Source organism: Schistocerca nitens, chromosome 2 (assembly GCF_023898315.1).
Source record: "Schistocerca nitens isolate TAMUIC-IGC-003100 chromosome 2, iqSchNite1.1, whole genome shotgun sequence".
NCBI lineage: Eukaryota > Metazoa > Arthropoda > Insecta > Orthoptera > Acrididae > Schistocerca > Schistocerca nitens.
Window position 1 is genome coordinate 717489702 of NC_064615.1, and position 23312 is coordinate 717513013.

At 40.5% G+C, this 23312-nt stretch overlaps 1 protein-coding gene across 2 annotated transcripts in view; it reads right to left on the minus strand.

The window, feature by feature from the left end:
* Positions 1 to 23312, minus strand: part of LOC126236893 (ATP-dependent RNA helicase DHX33) — a 140958-nt gene that overhangs the window by 14552 nt on the left and 103094 nt on the right. For both annotated transcript variants that reach the window (XM_049946532.1, XM_049946533.1), the window contains 2 exons: positions 8937 to 9068; positions 2148 to 2302 (listed from right to left, as the gene is read on the minus strand). In XM_049946532.1, coding sequence (XP_049802489.1) covers positions 2148 to 2302; positions 8937 to 9068 — 287 coding nt within the window. The remainder of the gene's footprint in view (positions 1 to 2147; positions 2303 to 8936; positions 9069 to 23312) is intronic.

The window sequence follows — 23312 nt, forward strand, 5'->3', positions numbered from 1 at the left end:
TGTAAACTGTCATCAGATCTGCCACAGATCACCACCTATCCTGGTGTACAGAGTGGGCAAACCTATGACCTCTATATTCTGTGATTAGGTGTGGATGTTCAACATTTTGTTGCCTACTCAATCAACCAGCTTTTCTGTTTCCAAGAAGCCTGTTCCCAGTCGCCGGACCATAATGATCTGTCCACTCCCAAACTCACTCACGTCAGTGGATTTTCGTATTTGCAGGCCATATCATCACTAGAATGATTTCTCTGGTCCATTTATATACTTTACTTCCCTCATCAAAGGCTGGCAATGCAACCATTTGGCAGTCAGTCTTGTGGTAAATGGTCATAATGTTATGGCTCTTCAGTTATAAAACATTCCAGGAATGTAATAATTATGAGTGACGTCACACAGGAGGGGGGGGGGGGGGGGGGGAAAGAAAAAAAAAAAAAGTATTTTGAGATGTAGCAAAGTGTGAGATAGTCACTGCTATGTGTGTTGAATACATATTTCACATGGATAAATTCAGTTTTCATGACAAGCACTTACTATTTACATACAAGATAAACTGGCATTAGTAGTAAAACATAAAACTGACTAAGTAATTACAATGTTTGTTATTAATTTACATAAAATAGTGGCACAATCAACACATCCACCTCACTTTGTTAGTTTTTGCAAAATCTCTAAAAAGGGGAAGACTGACTATTACAATCACATTTTTAAACTGAAATAGTGAAAGTAGTACTATTTTTGTGACTTGTCCTCCATGAACAAGTATAGGATATTAGTGGTAACTTCACACCAAAATGTACTGTGCATTGTAAGAAAATTATAGAAACAGTCAATAACATTGAAGAGCTATGTGTTCGATTGCAACCATAAAAGATTTTTTTTTTTTTTTGTATATGTAAAAGACTAAGATGCAGACTAAAGGAGATAGATAGCAGCACTGAATCTAGTCTTTAGAAAGACTTAAGAGACAACATTTTTTCTTCAAATACTAAAGGAAGGTACGTGAACAAACAAATTATGCATGAATGAAAGACCAAAAATTCTGAAATACAGGATTTATAATGTAAACACCTATTATCTACCCTCAAATGAAACTATACGGTTCCTGAGATCTTTCCAAGTCTCAAACATGTATGACGCAAACATGCAAACTGATGTGATAAATGAAAATTTGTACCTTGCAGTGGCTCTGCAACTGTATTGGAAAAGCACTTCAGCATCAAAAGAAACAGGGGATACTGCCTGAAATCCAGGCATAGGTGCTTTATAAGAAAATGAAACTATATGGTTCCAGAGACTTTTTCAAGTCCGAAACATCTATGATGTATAGATGTAGACTAAAGGGACGAACAAAAATTCGTACCAAGACCTGGATTCGAACATGGCTCTACTGTTCACCAGGTAGATGCGCTAACCACTATGCCACCCTGCCATAGTAGCTTTGCACAACCGCACGGACTACACTAGCATGCCTCCCCCCTCAGTCCAAATACCCATTCACACCTCAGCCAACTTTGTATTCCCCTACGCAGGGTGGCATAGTGGTTAGTGCATCTGCCTAGTGAGTAGGAGACATGGGTTTGAATCCCAGTATCGGTACTCATTTTTGTTCATCGCTTCAGTCTACATATATACATAACAGATGTATGAGACTTGCAAAGGTCTCTGGCATCACATAGTTTCATTTGATTAAAAAGCACTGTTTCGTTAGATGCTGAGGTGGTATTGCAATACAGCTGGAGGGCTTTTGCAAAGCTGTTTGAGTTTAGGGGGAACACTAAGTGGGCTGAGGCACAAATGGGAATTTGGGTTGAAGATGGAGGCACACTAGGGTAGTCCGTGCAGCTGTGCAACGCCACTGTGCCAGGGTGGCATTGTGGTTAGCGCATCTTCCTGCTGAGCAGGAGACCTGGATTCAAAACCCGGCCATGGTACAAATTTCCATTCATCACTTCAGTCTCCATGTATATGTTATATTATCTACCTTCTCAAATTAATATTTAAAAAAAATGCAATGCAATGTATATGCTGCCTGTTTTAAAAAGCCATGTCTCCACAATAGGATAATTAAGCATACAGATTATCAAACAGACAGTATAACCTTCACTTTTGTTGGCAGTGAAGAAAGGTTCGTAAAAAATACTTACACACAATTGTAATCTTTTGCAGCCAAAAGTATTTTGCTAAACCGAGGATCAAGTGGAAATTGGGACATTTGGTGTCCCAATTTTGTGAGGGCAGGTGAGTCTACAGACTCTATGGCATTAAGCTGTTTTAGTTGTTGTAGTGCTGCTATTAAGGACTGAAATCAAGATGTATTAAATAAAGTTTAAACACTGCAATAAACTAAAATTCATAATGAACAAGGTATTACTGTAGAAGCTGGGAAATCAACAACATGGTTAAAAATGGTGAAACACTATAACACAATTATCTCTAGAATATCTAATGCAAAACAGTGCACCAGCACCAAAACTTCAACTGTCACCTACAATACTTTTTGCTTATTGTAGATATTGTGAAATATGTTATTAAATAATGAACCAGCAGTACTACAGTCCTACAACTTTGAACAAAAATAACACTGAAGTAGGTATTATAAAATATTTAGTACTTTTTGACATGAATATTTTTGCAAAATTCTGTTAATGCTGTCAAAATATCTTGCATTGTTAAGATACACTGTCAATTGCTATTGGGAGGGGGGGAGGGGATTTTGAATAATACCTTAATCACTATGAAAAAAATACATAAACAATAACGATATTAGAATAATACAATGAATTGCAGTTTAACGATCAGAACTGTTGCTAAAATTTATGACAAGACAAAATAAAAATAAGTATAAAGATTATGCCATCCAGCAGCTTGTACTGGTGTTAAGTGAGCTACTAATAAATTTCACAAGGCTAGAAATGCATATTCTGATATTGAAGTGAACCCCATAGAAAAAAATAAGAGGTACAAAAATACCACCCTATAAAAATTAAACACCATACAGAGGTGGTTATTAGTGATGATACACAATAATAAACACCGTTAAAGATTATTTAGCTATGGTATTATGTCCTTCATCAGACGTAGAAACTCACATCACATGACTACTGTCAGCTCAGGGCACTAAGGCTGCTGCTGCTGCATCTGAGGTGAGCAGCAGTCTACAATGGAGTTGGTAGTGAGGGTACAGAAGAGGCGTGTGGTGGACAGGAGGGATAGCACTGTAGGAGTTGGGGAAGGTGCAATGGCTGCCTATGGGAGCACTCGGGTGTGTGGCTGGGACAGAATGGTGGGCTGCTAGGCGCAGCATCAGGAAGCTGTATTTTGGGGTGGGAGGTAAAGGGGAGAGGAGGTAAGCAGAGAAGGGGAAAGAATTATCCAGGCATATTTGTGGGATAGAAGGCATGTGCAGGGGTGGAGTGGGAACAGGGAAGGGGCTAGGCTGGTGAAGAACAGGGACCAGCAAAGGTTGAGGTCAGTGAGGTTACAGGAATGAAGGATAAGTTGCATGGAGAATTCCCACCTATGCAGTTCAGAAAAGCTGGTGTTGGAGAAGAATCCATGTGGAAAAAGCTGTGAAGCAGTTGTTGGAAGTTGAGCAAATCATGTAGTGCAGCATGCTCAGCAACTGTACAGTCAGTCTGTCTCTCTCTTGACCAGTCTTGTGGTGGCAATTCATTGCATAGACAGCATGTTAATTGTCATGGGCACTAAGAATGTGGCACAGTGGTTGCAGCTACGTTGTTAGAGCACATGGCTGCTTTCACAGATGGCCCTGCCTTTGATGGGGTAGGAGGTGCCAGTGATAGGACTGGAGTAGGTGGTAGTGGGAGGATGTATGGGACAGGTCTTGCATCTAGGTCTATTGCAGTGATATGAGTCATGGCATAAGGGGTCGGGAGCAGGAGTGAAATAGGGATGGACAAGGACATTGGGTGGGTTAAGTGGGAGATGGAATACCACTGTGGGAGAGTGTGGAAAGTGGAGAGAATATTCTCATTTCATGGCACGACAAGAGATAATACAGAACCTGGGGAGAACATAAATCAGTTACTCCAGTCTAAGGTGGTACTGGGTCAGTTACTTCATTGTACTCTCATGTGTTTCCACTTGTAGAAACGATCACATGATCATGGGCATAGCTACCTCTGGCAATGTGCTGGGGAACCCTGGTGCCCAAAAGAAAGAAAGAGGAAAACAAGGGAAAATTAAAATGTAAAACAAAAATGGAAAAAATATAAAATGCCAGGTGTGTTGGTGTTTCACTTACATAATAATGCAAAGAAGAGAATATGTCACTGTTTATAACAAAAATATATACTGCAGAAAACATAATGTTAAGAATAATTATTTGGGTCGAATGGAGAAGAGTTGTAATAGAAAACACAGAATCCTATATGCTACACATCCAAATATTATAACCACAGCATGTTACTGTGCCAAAATTTAAAATCTTGTCCTGTGAGTACTTAAAATGTAACGTTAGACTGAGACATATGTTCTTAATGAATTTACAAACACAATTCTTACAAGTACGATAGTTAATAAATGAAAAGTAGCAATAGGTATTACAATAAAAATTGAAATTTCCAAATGTGTTACCCATGATTTGGTTGAAAGCACATAACTATAAAAAAATACCACAGCATTTAAGGTCTTGCAACATGAAAATATGCACACTGGATTTGCATATGACCTCTAAAGTATCGTGCTGTCAGAAATAGCTAACATAAAAGATTATACGTCAAACTGCTTGATGAAATTTTCAATATCAGTGAAAGATTGGTGAATTGAATGCAAACTCCCTAACAAACAAATAAAAGCAGTACAGAAGCACTTCAACAGGTCACAAGAAGATAAGAAGTTGGCGTAGTATCTAGCTTTTTTATCCAATGATTGACACTGTTCGTTTACAACTAAATACGCTGTTTCAGTGAACAAAGTACGTCAAATATGCATGCAGACCAATACAGCTTTTATTCATATCTAGTGTCTGTGGTGCAGAACTTAAAAATAAAACACTTTGACATGACATTTCCTGATGAAGTTGTCCTCTGTTCCCAGCACAACTGGTATTGATAACTATGTTTAAAGCACAAATATCAACACAATTTGGTATAAAAAACTCATTGGAGCTATTATTAGTGAAATACAACTCTCTGGTGGAAAGTTACCCTGACCTGCACAGAGCTGCCATGATATATCTAACAGCATTTGTTTGTGTAGCAAAAGCTGAGTGCTTTTTCACAGCTAAAGTTATTTAAAAACACTGTTTAAGTTCCGCAATGAGGCATGAACTATCACTGAATATAGAAGATGAAACAGGACAATGAACTGATATTTCTAAAACAATACAGCATTTTCTAGGTACAGAAATGAGGAAAAACATTTATGACATAAATTTAGGCCACTAACCACATCATCTCATTAGCAGTTTTTATTTTAACATGAGAATTCATACTTAAAAGGCCCCGCAAATGGACAACGGATAACTTGTGTCATTAGCTGCAACCAGTTATTCTCTCTGGCCCTACAACAAACGAGTGACTTACTAAGCAATTTCATTCAGTATTTCACATGTCACCCTCGTGAATGTGTGATGTTGAAAACAAACTGCTAACATTTAGCAGCAGTGGCAGTTGATCTGTTTTTGTCCAGTAATACTTACAATAACAGATGTGTGCCTGCATGACATGTTGTCAGATGCTAAGCAGCCAATTGGATCTCATGTATCATGCAAGACAAATGCTGCACTGAATCAAATCGGAATGGTATATGGCAGGTGCAACAATGCACACCTCAAGTGTGACACGCTGCCCAATCTTTACTGTGACTGCAGACCTCCACATCAGGCTATACATCATATTGTTAGTGACTTTTGGACTCGAACATGTCATAATAGTGAAGAAGTTTTCCTCTTTGCACTGGATTGAATAAGTGGATAATCAGTTATGAAACAAATGTACCCTTGTCAAATTCATTGTTTTTCATTTGTTCAGATGTACACAGCTGTATGTAACTGCCGAAAATTGTGTGTATTAACTATACATTAATTCCATAAATAAAAAATGACAAAAATTTACAAAAAATTAGTTAAAAATGGGAACTGTAATTTATTAAAATTTCTTTCAAATACTTCTCTTGGGAATTGTAAGCTATACTACACAATACATTACATCTTTCACTGACATCATGAATGTTGTGTACATCTTTCCTGTCTGTATTTAGCAAATACTTCTTAAACTCATCAAATCTTGTTTCGCCTATTAGGCTTATTCTTTAACTACAATTATTTACAAAACAGATTTAAATTAAAATGTGCTTAATATTACCTCATTCTCTTGAGACATTGAAAACTTTAATGATGTGGCAAAATCACCAGACAGATTGTGATTATAGCTATTAACTTCACATGAATTTCTACTTCGACAGCACAAGTTTCAAAATACTAATCATTACAAAATTTTAAGTGTGTCAATGTTTTTATATTTGTATTCTGTCTTAATAGAGGTGGCATCTCCATCTAAAACTTCACTTTACAGAGTGGTTTTTGCTGCCAGAATAACCATAAATTCTAACATTAAGTTCTTACTCTACATGGGCATAGCAAAATGAAACAAAACTATATGACCATTCTTAATATCTACACAAATGAGTTGCAGCCAAGCAGCCATAGTGTCAAAGTCATAAGTGATTTGTTAGATTGCATGGGAACTCCACATGATCAGTGATTGTTAGCTACGATCTGCGATTTGTCCACACACATGATGAGACCTATGGCTAGAATGCATAACCCGGTGTCAGACTGCTACAACATGTCGCTCATGTTCGAGGGCCTTATGTACTTCAAAGTAATATGTCATTTCTGTTTTCTCATACAATATTGGATGTTATATAACTGTTTTTATATTATTTGTAATATTTATACTCTGAAAGTAAAAAGTTCGTAATAAAAGTAAAATACACATTTTTATAAAAACTACATTTTCTTATGTCACAAATATTTGCTTTGGGTAGTAAGAAAGATAAGATTAGTGTTTAACGTCCCACTGATCATGAAGTCAGTAGACATGGAGCACAAGCTCAGAGTGGGTAAGAAATGGGAGGGAAATTGAGTGTGTCCTTTTAAAGGAACAATTTGCATATTTATCTTAAGGGATCTAGGGCAATAAAGGAAAGCCTACATCTGGTGAGCTGAACTGGGATTTGAACTGCAGTCCTCCAATCCTATGTCGTAATGACTGAGTCATCTCGCAGTGGGAGGTCAGGCATGATGGAGGCAGGAGAGCCCACTTTGGGTACATATCCCAGGGGCCCCATGATTGTAGTGCACCACTGCATGTGATGCAGATTATTTTATGCAGGCAGTGCCCCACAGTTTACAAGTATTTGAACAACACCACAGCAACCACTGCTGAATAAACAATGTTTTATTTGTTACTAAAATATTCTGAAAATCTATTCCACCAAATAAAAAGTGCCAATTTAGTCTGTTAACAAACTAGTCTACAACCGGACAAAGACATTAAAAGTGTGACATTTAACAAGCAAGGCTACGTCCAAAATACAGCACCTGCATAAACACAAATCAACACAGTGCCCATGTTTACTGAGACTAATAACAAACGCAGTTTTGTTCATCCAGCAGCTTCTTTGAAATTTATCTTGCCAATCCAAAACTGGTGCAGGGAGTTTTTCCCAAAATCTAGCTGCCTTGAAGTAAGTGACACAAATCTGATGATTTATTGTTTACTTTATGGGATTCATTTCTTGCAGGATGCAGATGATAGCTGAAGTCTAAGGCCTCTGGATGAGATTTTGCGGTAATGAAATCATATATTGTTTTCAATTTTGTTGTTAGCTGTGGTGCCTTCACTTCACATTCTCTACATAGAAAGTAAATTAATGAAGTAACAAAACAGTTCACCTAAAGTGGTATTCAAATCAGCCATTATCATCATTTGGCCACCTCCTGTCCTGTGTACTAGTACAAGTAGATAGCAGTATACCACTCTTTGCATTCTAATAGTCACATATTTTTTGCTACATTTTCATCCTTATCTCCGCCTCATCACATTAAATTCTTGTTGTACTAGGAATCAGCTGATGCAGATGCTTCATCTTTTATATATGTTAACAGAGTGCGTTCTCCATGATGGGTGGCAAGAAGGAACCCAATCATGCATACAATTACAACTGCTCTTCACTCTGATGATCATATTTTGTCTTTGCCATTCTTGGACAGAGCAAACACATTTGAAATCTTTGATGACCTACCTCGAAATAGCTATACAGCATACTGTCTTCATCGAAAGTCAGTAAGACCTCAAATTTTACATAAAGTACGTAAGACCATTTGCTCAGATGAACACACAATATTTCAATCAGCCTGCTGCAGTAATTAATGGCAGATAGTAAACACATATCTGCACCCCCCACTCCCTTCCCCCAGTAAAGGTAAGCTCAATGTGAAATTTCTTTTAAACACGGCAATGCTTTACTAGATGTAGTCCAATTGGATATGGTATACCTTTGCCCCATTGACTTTTGAACTGACTTACCCAAATAGCCACAGGAGGACCTGACCTATAATTTAACCAGACTCCAAAACAAAGTATAATTAGCATTTTTCACACATACAAATCATTGTCAGAGGTGAAACAGGCAGTAAGTGAAAAGAAAGTAACAGGAGTAACTGAGAATTGAATGTCAGTCCTGTGGATTTTTAGTATGACACGCATTGCCACTGAGTCAGATAGACGACATATGCAAGATGTTTAAAATTTGCTATTGGGAATGGAATCTTTACTTCAACATGATGTACCTTTCAACAAAATACATGAGGCTGCAAAAAGATATTCAGGGCTTAGCAGAATCTGTGCAGAAAATAATATTCTCTATGGTAATGAAAAGAATCGATTGTATAAATTTATACTTACTTCCCTAGGAGGCTTATCAATAAAATCAAATGACACACAGTTTATTCCCAAAGCTAGAAGTTGCAACACAACTCCTGTCAGGTTGCAGCGCTGTACTTCTGGGACTGAATTTTTTGGCAAAGACTCGAATTCCTGTAACAATGCCACTGAAATGGTATTAAAAAGAAAACTACTACCAATAAATACCATGAAATATTATTTTAAATATAAATAATTTTAGAGTAAAGGAGACCACACAATGAATAGTGGAAGCTTTGAGTTGTCAACAGGTGCACACAAAAGGAAATAGGAAAACTTGCCAGCTTACAGAATAAATCCTTTCTCGATCTAGTATGACAGCGAAAACAATCAATTATTGATAAAATTATTTAATTGTATATATCTAAAAACAAAGATGATGTGACTTACCAAACGAAAGCGCTGGCAGGTCGATAGATAGTTTGTGTGTCTATCGACCTGCCAGCACTTTCGTTTGGTAAGTCACATCATCTTTGTTTTTAGATATATATTTTTCCCACATGGAATGTTTCCTTCTATTATATTCAAATTATTTAATTGGATAGATAAAAAATCTACTCACCATGTGGCGGCAGAACACACACATAAGAGACTGTTGTGACTGGCCAGCTTTCAGAGCCAGTGGCTTCATCTTCAGGCAGGAAGGGTGAAGGGGAATGAAGAAGGGTGAAGGAAAAGGACTGGAGAGGTCGAGGAAAAAGGGGTAAATTTTGGGAAAGTCACCAGAACCACGGGTTAGGGGAGACTTACCATATGGGATGAGAAGGAAAGACTGATTGTTGGGGACTGTATCGAACGAGATTTGGAAACCTGAGAGCTTAAAGGTGGAAGGCAGGGTAATAAGCAAGACAGAGATTACTACTAAAACATTGTGCACAAGTTAATAAGCATGAAAAGCTAAGTGCATTGTACGTAACAGAGGGGGGGGGGGGGGGGGAGTTTAAAAATAGTTGGGAAAGACAATGACGGATGTAGAGAACTAAAACGGAGTGAAGGAAAGAGCAGTTATAGTGAAGAAAAGCCGAGTCAGAAGAAATTAACGTAAATTAAGGCTGTGTTGTAGTGCTAGATCCCACCTGCGGAGTTCTGAGAAACTGGTGTCTGGGGGAAGAATCCAGATGGCGCATGTGGTGAAACAGGCGCCAAGGGTATGAATGTCATGGTGTAGAGCATGCTCTGCAACAGGATATTGCGAGCTGCCAGTAAATACCCTCTGTCTATACCCATTCATCCTAATTGATAATTTGGTGGCAGTCATGCTGATGTAGAAGGCTGAACAGTGTTTACATAATAGCTGGTATATGACGTGTCTTTTCACAGGTGGCTCTCCCTTTGACAGTATATTTTTTGCCAGTTACAGGGCCATTATAGGTGGCGGTAGGAGGGTGCATAGGCTAGTCTTGAAGGGGGGGATGGTCACAGGGGCAGGAGTCATAGGGTAGGGAGATGGGTGCAGAAGGAGCATAGTCTGACAAGAATATTGTGGAGATTGGGAGGGTGACAGAAAGCTATTCTAGGTGTGGTGGGCAAAATTTCAGACAGAATGGATCTCATTTCAGGGCACGATTTTAGGAAGTTGTGGCCCTGTCGAAGTAGCTGATTAACACATTCCAGACCAGGATAATATTGAGTCACCAATAGTGTGCTCCAAAGACTGGCAGTACCAGGATTGGATGTGATGGCATGGGAAATCTGCTTTTTAATTAGGCTGGTGGGGTAATTATGTGCAGTGAAGGCTGATGTGAGAATGGTGGTGTATTGCTTTAAAGAGTCTGGACCCTAACAAATACGTTTGCATCGGATGTCAACGCTGTATTGGGGGGGGGGGGGGGGGGGTAACGTTTGACATGGAAAGGATGGCAACTGTCAAAATGTAAGTACTGTTGTTTGTTGGTAGGTTTAATGTGGACGGAAGTGTGTAGCTGGCCTTTGGTGAGGACGAGATCAACATGAAGGAAAGTGGCATGGGATTTGGAATAGGACCATGTGAAATTTAATTGGAAGAAGGTATTCGGAAACTCCAGGAATTTTAGCAGGTCAGTCTTACCATGAGACCATACGGTAAAGATGTCATCAATGTACCTAACCAAACCAGGGGCTGAAGACTTATTGATTACAGGAAAGCCCCTTCCAAGCAACCCATAAAAAGGTTGGCACAGGAAGGAGCCATCCTGGTTCCCATGGCCGTACCCCTGGTCTGTTTGTATGTCTGCCCCTCAAAGGTGAAGTAGTTGTTGGTACGTATGAAGTTGATTAAGGTGAGCAGGAAGGATGTCATAGGTTTGAAGTCAGGTGGGCTGTGACTGAGGAAATGTTCAGCAACAGACAGACCATGGATGTCAGGGATAAATTGCAAGCAATCATTAAAAACTGTCCGCCCCAGTAGCTGAGTGGTCAGCGTGTCGGATTGCCGACCTCTGGGCCCGGGTTAGATTCCCGGCTGGGTCGGAGATTTTCTCCGCTCAGGGACTGGGTGTTGTGTTGTGTTCATCATCATTTCATCCCCATCCGGCGTGCAGGTCGCCCAATGTGGCGCCGACTGTAATAAGACCTGCGATATGGCGGCCGGACCTGCCCCGCGAGGGGTCTCCCGGCCAATGACGCCAAACGCTCATCATCATCATCATTAAAAACTTGGTTTCAGGTAAAGCATGGTTTAAACAGAGTTTAAAAGATTTTTTGATAGGCAATTCTACTCTATGGATGAATATCTTAACAGAGACTGTTAAGCCAGCTTAAGTAAAAATGTCTTTTAGATTTAAGTTCTGACAGCACTTTGTCACAACGGTCAAGATTAGGTATTTTGTGTATGATAAATTTATTAATAGTGCATAACAATGTTTCATTCTGACAGCATATTAATTCTGTAAATATAAGCTGTTCCAGTTTACCGTATTGTATTTACCCAATCTCCTGACAAATGATCAGGGTAGTAAGTATTATATTCAAATGTTTTATGTTTTTGTGTTACACTTTCTGACATGTTGCACACCTACAAGAATCATCTCATTTTTTGGCTCTATAGAACGAAAACCGAATCGACACTCTAGGAAATGGTTGGTATCTTTGATGTAGGAGGGAAGTTTTTGTACTATGGATTGCAGGTGTTGACCAACTAAGGCAGAGATACGTTCAGTGGGTGCTTTGAAGCCAGCAACTATAGGCGGCCAGAATGATTGAGTATGTGGATCCTAGGAAGAAGGTAAAAGATGGGTGTGTGTGGTTTGGGTGGGGTGAGAAGTTTTATGGATTGAGGTGTTAGTCCTTGTGAGGGGCCTGAGGTTTTAGGAAGGGACTGCAGGTCAGTTTGAATCACAGGGATGGGACTTTGATGGAGTCATCAGCTTTTAGGGAACGTAGAGCCTGGAGTTCCACAGAGGACAAGTTACAGTCATGTTGTACGCACCTGAGGAAGGGTTGTGAGGCAACGCTGGATGTGAGGAATTTTTGGAAGGCTTGTAAGGGATGATTTTGAGGTAGTGGTTGTGGGTCAAGTTGGGATTGTGGTCTGCTCTGTTCAAGAAAGAGTTCTGTGTCATGTTTGCTGTTGGAAATGTTTTGGTGTTGGGTTGCAAAGTGATATTTCCAATGGATATTATGTGTGAAGGAAAGGAGGTCTTTCACTAAAGCAGCAAGATCAAATGCAGGTTTAGGGCTGAAAGTGAAGTCCTTAGATAATACAGATAATTCAGGTGGGGTGAGTGTTTTAGATGAGAGGTTAAGGACACTGCACTGTTGTGACTGTTTCTTGGGATTATAGGTTATTCTTGGTCGGGGGGGGGGGGGGGGCAGTGGTGAAGGCTTTGGGATGTTAAGGAGGTTGGCAAAGCTCGGTTTGTAGGAGAGGAGTGGTGGTTGATGGTGTGGCTGTTTAGGGAACTGCAAAGAGACAGGAAGGGAAATACCACTGTTCAGGTAGTTTAGGAGAAGGTGGGATAGCTTTTTGATGTGAAGTCTGGCTTTTTTTTTTTTTTTTTTTTTTTTTTTTTTTTTTTTTTTTTTTTTTTGCAGTTTGAAGTTGGCTTGGCAGATAATACCTTTCAAGGAAACACGAGGGGCAGATAATTGCAGGATTTTGTAGGAGGAGAGAAGTCTGGTAGATGTCACAGATTAGCCCGGTAAGAGCAAGATATTGCTATATTTGAAACTGTAAAGGGGCCTGGTGTAGGATAGGATTGCAATGTTGGCTTTCAATTTTAGGCCTTTTGGAGTAACTCCAAGGGACAAACAGGTTTCAAGAAACAGAATGTGGGACCTTAGTTTTGATAGTGCAAAGACATGTTTTCAAAAGGAACGGATGTAATATGGGATGGAATTCATTATGGTAAGAGAGGACAGTGTGGAGAGTTGAAAATCATGAGAGTGCAAAAAAATAAAGCAGAGGGTGGGGGGAAAAACCACCAGAAGAAAAGCAATGAAAAAAAACTGGAAAAATTAGAAATATTCTTATGGAAATTGTTAATAAGAGATAATGAGTGGGTGATCTATATTGATACAAAAAATGATAAAAGGAAAAAATCGATCACGAAAGTCGTGAAAACAGACAAAATTTTAGAAACTGGGTAAACAGAAAGTGAAAGTCATAGGAGAAAATGTAAACTACTTAGCTTGGCAATTAAAGTGATGCAAGAGACGGCAATAAAAGGCGATCAGAGCAATTTGCTGGAAAACAAATGCACAAAAATGTGCAAGAATTACATATAAACAAGATAAGTGAAAGGTGGAAAAGAAAATAGCTCCCAAATCTGCAAATAAATCGATGACAGATGATCGGGAGAAGGCCATGCTGTGTAACGAACTGTAAATTGTTGTATGCAAATTCATAAATAACAATGGAATTGTTACATGCAAATAAAAATGAAAATCGACCCAACTACAAGCACAGAAATCGGTATTAGAAAAGATGAAGGGGAAAGTGCTGATTAATCTTGGTGAAACAGATAAATAAATGAATGGATTAGCACATAAGGTAGAAAACATACAACAGTTTGGACAAGAGAGACGACAACAAAGACTGACTAAAGGGTTAAATAAGAAGGAATGATGGACACATGGGAATGATGGACACATGGACTAATATAACAATGAAAAACAATTACCTTGTATACTCGAATAATCCGTGCACCCCAATTTTGAGGAATATATATATATATATATATATATATATATATATATATAAAAAAAACAAAGATGATGTGACTTACCAAATGAAAGTGCTGGCAGGTCGACAGACACACAAACAAACACAAACATACACACAAAATTCAAGCTTTCGCAACAAACTGTTGCCTCATCAGGAAAGAGGGGAAGGAGAGGGAAAGACGAAAGGATGTGGGTTTTAAGGGAGAGGATAAGGAGTCATTCCAATCCCGGGAGCGGAAAGACTTACCTTAGGGGGAAAAAAGGACGGGTATACACTCGCACACACACACATATCCATCCACACATATACAGACACAAGCTTTAATTTGTTTTATTTACAAAAAAAATTGCTCCAACGTTATGATGTGTTCAAAAGTATGTATAATAACCACTGGTTTGAAGCAACGCTGCTGTACAGGTTAATATATCGTTAAAATGCAATCGATTCAGCGGCATGCAGCTGGCCAGCCGGCAGGCGGGCGGCCAGCGGCATGCAGCTGGCCGGCTGGCCCATTAGGCGGGCGGGCGGGGAACATTATCGCCGCCAGCCGGGACTCTACGCGTACCTACAACAGCAAAAAAAGAAATGTGAATTACCGGTATCTTGTTTAAGAATTTGTTAAGACGGCATGTGCAATAAAATATTTTAGTCAATACCGGTACATTTCCTCTCTTATCACTCTATTTATCACTTTCATCGTCATCACTAGCGGGAAAATCATTGTCGTCTTCACCATCTTCCCATAGAACGTCGTCCTCTGTTCTATCCAGTGAATTTGTGATTCCACATTTTTTGAAGGATTTTTCCACCAGTGGTTGTGGACTGGAGTCCCATGCCCTTTTCACCCATTCACAAATCTGGGACAAATCCGGCCGTTTGATTTTTCCACTAGGTGCGAACTTATGGTTTTCATCAGCCATTCATTGCGTATATCGCTGTTTAAGTGCAGCTTTGAATGGCCGATTTATACACACATCTAGTGGTTGTAGGATGGATGTTAGGCATCCAGGGATAATGACCAAGCCAGTTTTCCATTTTTGTAATTTGTCTCGCACTTCCTTAGTTGTATGTCCGCGGAAGCTGTCCAGGACCAACATGTTGTGTAAATTCAGCAACGCACCAGGACGACGTTGCCAAACATGTGTCACCCAGTCAATTATAAGTTCATTGTCCATCCACCCGTTCGAATTCACTCTCACTAATACCGGTATGCCTTTTACTGATATTTTCGGAATAGTTTTCCTTTTAAATATCACGTAAGGTGGTAGCTTTCGTCCATCGCCAGTTCGCACATCACTGGACATCTTTGTTTCTCACTGCCGCCAGTTCGTATCATGATGCTGGATTCTCCTTTCCTGTTCACTGTGTTGTCGAGCGGCATCTCAAAATAGACTGGTGTTTGATCCGCATTACCAATTTGCGATAATATATAGGACTGTTTACGGTGCAGATTTATCACATAACGATGAAAATTCACTATTTTTTTTCCCCGTAATCGCCTGGAAGCCGCTGAGCGATAGTAGTTTTCCTCCGGAATCCTAAACCATTTCGGTTGAAAATCTTGATAGCCAGCCCCGGCTAGCTTTGAAACTGGTAATGCCTATTTCTTTGGCTAAAGACAATGCTTTAAGTTGGCACATTTCACTCTTCACCGCGCATCCATATTGTCACTTCTCATCTACATAATCGCAGAGCCTTTTCTCGAGGCCTGGATGCTTTGCTTTTTGGCCACGAAATGCTCGGCGATTACTATTAATTTCTTCAAGCTGCGTTTTATTTTTTTGCCAGTCGCGAATACAACTCTCACTCACGTCGTACTTTCTTCCTGCTGCACGGTTTCCAATATTCTCGGCTTCTTCAATAATTTTCACTTTTTCTTTAGTAGTGTACGAGCGATAACGAGAACTTGTAGCCATAATTAACAAGTTTGAAGATGTTAATACTTCACTCCTAACGTGCTACTGATGCGTCACAGACTAATGCCGCAACAATGCAATAGTATAATGGGATGTATTGTTGGAGGCAGAGCAGTACCAACAATGTTTCGAATAATCTGCGCACCCCAGTTTTTCGTCCTAAAATTTGGGAATAAACATGCGCGGATTATTCGAGTATATACGGTAATTATTGACAAAATTATTTAATTGGATAGATAAAAAATCTACTCACCAAGCAGCGACAGAACACACACATAAAAGACTGCTGTGATTGGCAAGCTTTCAGAGCCAGTGGCTCCTTTTTCAGTCAGAAGGGTTGAAGGTGAAGGTAGAAGGGTGAAGGAAAAGGACTGGAGAGGTCTAAGAAAAGGGGTAGATTTTGGGAAAGTCACCCAGAACCATGGGTCAGGGGAGACTTACCGTACAGGATGAGAAGGAAAGACTGACTGTTGGGGACTGCATCGGACGAGATTTGGAAACCTGAGAGCTTAAAGGTGGAAGACAGGGTAATATGCAAGACAGAGATTATTACTAAATCATCGTGCACAAGTTAATGAGTGTGAGAAGCTAAGTGCATTGTACAAAACAGAGGTGGGAGGGGCCGGTGCAAAATAGTTGGGAAAGACAATGAAGGATGTACAGAATTAAAACGGAGTGAAGCAAAGAGTAGTTACACTGAAGATATGCTGAGACAGAAGAAAATATCATAAATTAAGGCCAGGTGGATGGTGAGAACCGAGGACATGTTGTAATGCTAGTTCTCACCTGTGGAGTTCCGAGAAACGAGTCTGGGAAAGAAGCCAGATGGCACATGTGGTGAAACAGGCGCCAAGGTCACAAATGTCATGTTGTAGAGCATGCTCTGCAACAGGATATCGCAAGTTGCTGGTATATGCACCCTCCTACGACCACCTATTGCCCTGTAACTGGCAAAACATACACTATCAAAGGGAGAGCGACCTGTGAAACAACGTCATATACCAGCTATTATGTAAATACTGTCAGCCTTCTACATCGACATGACTGCCACCAAATTATCAATTAGGATGAATGGGCATAGGCAGAGGGTATAAACTGGCAACTCGCAATATCCTGTTACAGAGCATGCTCTACAACATGACATTTGTGACCTCGGTTTTGCTGATGAGTGTATGCCGGACTAGTTTGCTGCTGGGCGGCCAGCCACATAATTCAGGAAGATGTCCCCAACATTTTCAAGACTCTCTTCATTATCATTATTGAAAAAAAAGAGGTATATATAACCTGGTAATAAAGCCTTGTATAAGTTTCGATCTAGCCACGATCGACTATGCGTGTATTCGAAATAACATAATATTTTCTTTACATGGCTAAACAGTGTATGTTCTTCTGTGGAATAAATCTCTCAAAAGTATTGAAGAAACCATAAATATGTTAATGTGGTGATTTATTCCTGAAATTGCCTAATTGATGATTCTTATATAAAACTCGTTTGTGAACATTTACATCAGTGAAGCGGAAATACTGATTTAAATGATGAAAGCATGCAATGGACTGAACGTATGACTGCTTGACTTTTTGAATATTTCAAATTTATGAAGGAATAAGAGCTATACATTGCCTTTCATTGGTAAGTTCAAGACTTCAGCATGCAAAACCAATTACAGTTTTCAACAAACCTTTGAAATACAGCAGATGGCTTTCTGGCTACTCCTTCCCTCACCTCCATCTGTAGCAGCAGACAATGGGCTGCGTAGATCGGAAACCAGCCCCATGTCACCCTCGGTGGTCACTTATGCCAGAGGGAGAACTCAGATGGCCACACTTTCTGGACACTAGGCATGCTGAACCATCACTTGACCAGTATCTTGTTCTGCTCTGACGAGGCATCATCTCTAGCATGCTCTTGGCAGCTCACCCACGCAGTGTTGTTGTCCACCGCATTTCACCGGGATATGCACAAACTGCAGAATTATTACCCCATCATTGTTATCCTGTTTAATGAGAGGAGTGCTACCGCAATTTTATGACGACACCTTCCCGAGGCAATTCTACTGATTACGGGAGCACAAAACCTGATGCTACATGTCTGGTTTGTCCTTCTCGTATCAGCAATTGGAATACCTGAAATGATCTTCCCACGCTGCTGGATGCCGCTGAACAAAGACTGCAAGCCACACACTGTCTGCCCGGACCAGACCCTCCTTGATTAAGAGGGATTAGCTCATTTCAAATGTTACTGTGGTCACTAGCTTTTGGGTTAATATGCCAGAACCAGCCCACATGGCTCTTCCAGCTTTCCCCATCACGTATTGCCGTTTTCTTGACTAGCACACCGCTTAGGAATGTGGGCCACTCAGGTGTATAGAAGGGAACACAAATCGTTCCTTCAGCTTTAATGGAGACTGGCTATTTAACATAAAGATTACTGAATGGCAATGCCACAAGTAAAAGTTATTGTAGTTATTATAACCAACCATAATCAATGGTGCTATAAATATGTAACATTTTTAACTGATCAATTTGCACATCACCAATACAAAAAGAAAAGATTTTGTGCCCACAAACAGACAGCAAGAACGGAATGAATCTGCTTTAGTACAATTCAATTACTTTGGATGTCAAGTGGATTGGCAAGTCCTACTGAAAAAAACTGTATGTATGATACATACGTGACAAAAAACTGATAATGCAACTTTGTACACATAAGAAGATTGTACCACTGCAAGTGCCTCCCTCACAAATTTGGTACTGCATAAACATATCTACATGGCACACACATCCTAAAACAACCTCTGCACACTTCACAAGATACTGTTACTGTCTACTCCTAACTACATACACCGCAACTGCAAAACTCAAACCTCAACCCCTGATAGGACCCACACCCTGCATATAGTTGAATAACTGTAAGACGATCCCTGACAGTTGCAGTGGACTGGGTGCCGCAGCTCTGTGTGCCTACTGCAAACAATCACATTATGCAGTTTTGTAACAGTCTCTATGGTAATGCCTCAGTGTTGCCAGAGCTCTGCAGATGGCTATTGTTTTCACCTGTAACCATTTGCACTTCATAGTTGAAAGCGGGTAATAGTATTGCCACCTGTCGGGGATCAACTTACACTAACTCAACTATAACTGACCTTTACAATTTGCCACATCCTCCAAGACTCTGTCCAAATACTCCATGAATTACAGAAAAAAAGGCCAAAACTCTGTTGTTAACTTTTCCACCAAAAACCCCGATCCCACAAAGTTTCACACCTATCCAAAGGCTTTATCTTCAGCCACACAACAAAGTTTAACCATGATGGACATATCAAAGACCTACTCTACTTCTCCCAATTTCTACAGTGGAAACATCTCTTTGCTACCAATCCCTCCAACCACAACCAACCTAATCCCAACATTGAACCTTGCCTCTCCCAGTTAATACCACCATCCACCCATGGTCCCGCATTGGGTCACCTTCTGGGTTTTCCTTACCTTCAACTTGGCATCACCATCCTTCCCATATCCCTTCTACAAACACATACCTTTCAGCAAAGGAAACAAAAGTCATACACATCCTCAAAACAGATCCTGATCTTACCATCCTCCCTGCAGACAAAGACCCCACTACTGTTGTGATGAACAACAGTAACCAACTGACAGAAGGCTTCTGCCAACAGTCTTGCTCCTCCACCTACAAGCTCTGCCATAGTGATCCTGTCCCAGAAGTCCAAAATAACTCCAATCCCTACTGAATACCATTCCAGTACCTCCCTCTCAACTCCGTTTCCCTAATCACCCTAAACAAAACGCTGCACAAGCATACCATCTACTTGCTCCCCAAAATTAATAAACCCAACAATCCTGGACACCCCACTGCAGTTGGTTATTGTGCTCCCCCTGAAAGAATTTCTGCTCTTGTTGACAAAAAGCTTCAAGCAACCGCCCGAAACCTGGCCTCTCCCATCAAAGTACACCACCATCCCTCATGCCGATGGCCTTGCTGCTATCGAACACTATTTCTTTCAATGTCCTTCAGACTCCAGACCCACTACCTCGTTCCCTATACACTACCACTACAGCCTAATATACAACCACTTCTCTTTTGAGGTATATTAACAAATTTGTGGAGCCATGAGCACCAATGTGACACCACCTATGCCAACCTTTTTATGGGCCATCTAAAGGAAACCTTCCTAACCTCCCACACTTCCAAATCCTTTGTTTAGTTCATGTTCATTGATGATATCATCATGGTCTGGACTCACGGCCAAGACACCCTATCATCATTCCTTCACAGCCTCAGCAACTTCTCTCCGCTTCACTTGGTCCTCCTCAACCCAGTGTGCCACCTTCCTGAATGTTGAACTTCACCTCTCTGAAGGCTCCACCCTGCAATCGAGCCTACTATGTCAAAGACACCAACCAATTCCTTCACCGACTCTCCACCATCCACACCCCTTTATTCCCTGGATCCCTACTCATCACTCATCCCTGTACATCAACATCCCTCATGCCCATGGTCTTACCACTATTAAACACTACCTTTCCCAACATCCTTCAGACTCCAAACCCACTACCTCATTCCCATTACACCTTACTAACTTTTTCCTAAACCACAACTACTTCTCATTTGAAGGGAAGTTATATGAACATATCCGCAGGAAAGCCATGGGCACTCACATGGCACCCTCCTATGCCAACCTTCTTATGGGCCATCTAGAGGAGACCTTCCTCACCTCCCAAACTACCAAACCCTTAGTCTAGTTCAGATTCATTGATGATATCTTCATGCTCTACACTCAGGGCCAGGGCCAGGTTTTTTTCATAACCTCAACACCTCCTCCCTCTCATGCTTCATGTGGTCCTCCTCAACCCAGCATGCCACCTTCTTAGATGTTGGCCTTCTCCTCTCTGGTGGCTCCATCCCCACCTCCATCTACATTAAGCCACTAACTACTAAAAGTATTCACATTTTGACAGCTTTCATCACTTCCACACCAAAAAATCCCTCCCATACAGCCTGGCCATAGGTAGAGGGCTTATATCCAGTGATGGAAACGCCCTTATCCAGTACGCTGAAGGTCTGACAAGGGCCTTCGCAGACAGGCACTACCCCTCCAAGCTAGTCCTCAAACAGATTTACGGATTTCCCATATCCTCAATGCACCCCTAATCCCCCAACCATCCCCAAAGAATCAGTTACAAAGTAGTGTCCCTTTGTTACCCAATACCAACTTGGACTAGAACAGGGATCATATCTACAACATCCTAGTCCATCCCTATGCCACTCCCAACCCCAAATTCTTGTGACAGGGATCATGTCCCTGTGAAAGACCCAGGTGCAAGACCTGTCCAACCTACCCACCCAGTGCTTCCTACTCCACCCTGTCATAGCTTTATTCTACCCTATCTGTGGCAGCACCAGCTGTGAAAGCAGGCATGTCATATACCAACTCTGCTGCAATCACTGCAGAGCTTTTTATATTGGTATGACAACCAACCAGCTGTCCACCAGAATGAATAATAATTGCCAAAATGTGGCCAAGAACAAAGTTGACCAGCCAGTTGTGACGAAGCAAGCTGGGATCTCTTTACTGCTTCTCTTGTTTTGCCATCTGCCTCCTTAAATTAATTTTATTTTCATTTTTGCCTAATTACCATTAATATGCAATAGTATAATCTGATTTATTTTGACCTTTTGCTACAGATCATTATAAGGTGTAATCAATAATTGTTTCTGTTGCTGACTTATAAACAAAAATAATTCTGTACTAATTATAAACATTTGGAAGAACTACTAGGCTCCTTGAAGTATTTATTTTGGTCTATTCGAAACCATATAAGCAAAACCAGCCCTTAATTAATTCCAAAATAATTACCAGGTTTGTCAAAAGTATTGTTTGTGTAAAGATATCTGTTAATTTCATTATTTAAACAAATAACTCGGCCTAACTTTTGTGGTAGAAGGAACTGTTAAAAAGAAGGAATTTTTTGATGTGTTCAGTTAATTGAATGTGTTATGTTCTAATTGTAATTTCTGTAACTTAAACATTGAACAATGTATAGTTTCAGTGGCTATTATTGTGAGGATATATAAAGGACTGGTTTTTGGTCCCGAGACAGTCAGTCCACGGCCGATTTTCAGATGTGAAACATGTATCAGTTAGAGTAACAGCAATGCATCAACTTAACAGTGGAATAAATGTAATACAAATAGGTCATATATTAGAACAATTAATGATGATGTCTGTTTAATTAATGACAATGTCTGTTTAATTTATTTGAAAAATAGTGCCACACATACTGCATTATTCTGCAAGAACTGTGAACTGTGTGGTTAGGTTTTACTGGTCATAGATGTTCAACAGCAAATTATTGTCGCAGTATGCTGATGTTACCTGCAACATATTAATGAGGCTTATCAACATTTACCAATTGTGAACTGGCCATATGGTTGTGTAATATTGGGGAGGGTTGTGAACAGTGAAAGTAAAGAACTGTGAAACACAATTGTGCAACTGTCATCAACATCATTTATAGTAGTCACTGTTGAACTTCCACCCCCCATTTTTCAGTCAGTATAACAATGCAGTACATCGACACCGAGGACTATCAACGAAGAAATGAAGCAGGTGAATGTCACACAGTGGCGCAACATGCCCAATTTCAGTGGAGGCTTCACAAGGCAGGCCATCTGGAGCTTTCCTTCCACCATCTCATTTTATAAATTACATGGATGAGAGTTATCCTTGCATCCTGTAACTTTACTAGCCTCAATCTCCCACAGTTTCCCCTTTCTCTGTGGTGTCACCCCCTCCCAATTCATGTCTCTATGATACCATCACCTTACGCCACACCCCACTGGCTCCAGCACCTGAGCATCACACTCCAGCCTATGCACCAGTCACACCTGCCTTCAGCATTTCTAGCCAGCAAGCCAGCTACCTCCCTCTGGGCCACTATCTACTCACCTCCAACCCCTCTTCCTGCGTCCCACCTCTCTCTCCATCCGCCCTTCCTATCCAACACAACCCACACTCCATCAGTCCACCTGTCAAACTGCAATCCCTACATTTTGTGTCCAGCTGGCACCATATAGGGACACAGGCATGCGCTCACATTGTGTGTGTGTGTGTGTGTGTGTGTGTGTGTGTGTGTGTGTGTGTGTGTGCACATACATATATGAGTGTATTCTAACTTAACAAAGGATTTATTCTGAAAGCTAGCAAGTTTTCCTTCTTTTTTCTGTTGTCCTGTTGATAGAAATGGAAATGAGCATTTGGCATCATTGGCCAGGAGGCCCCT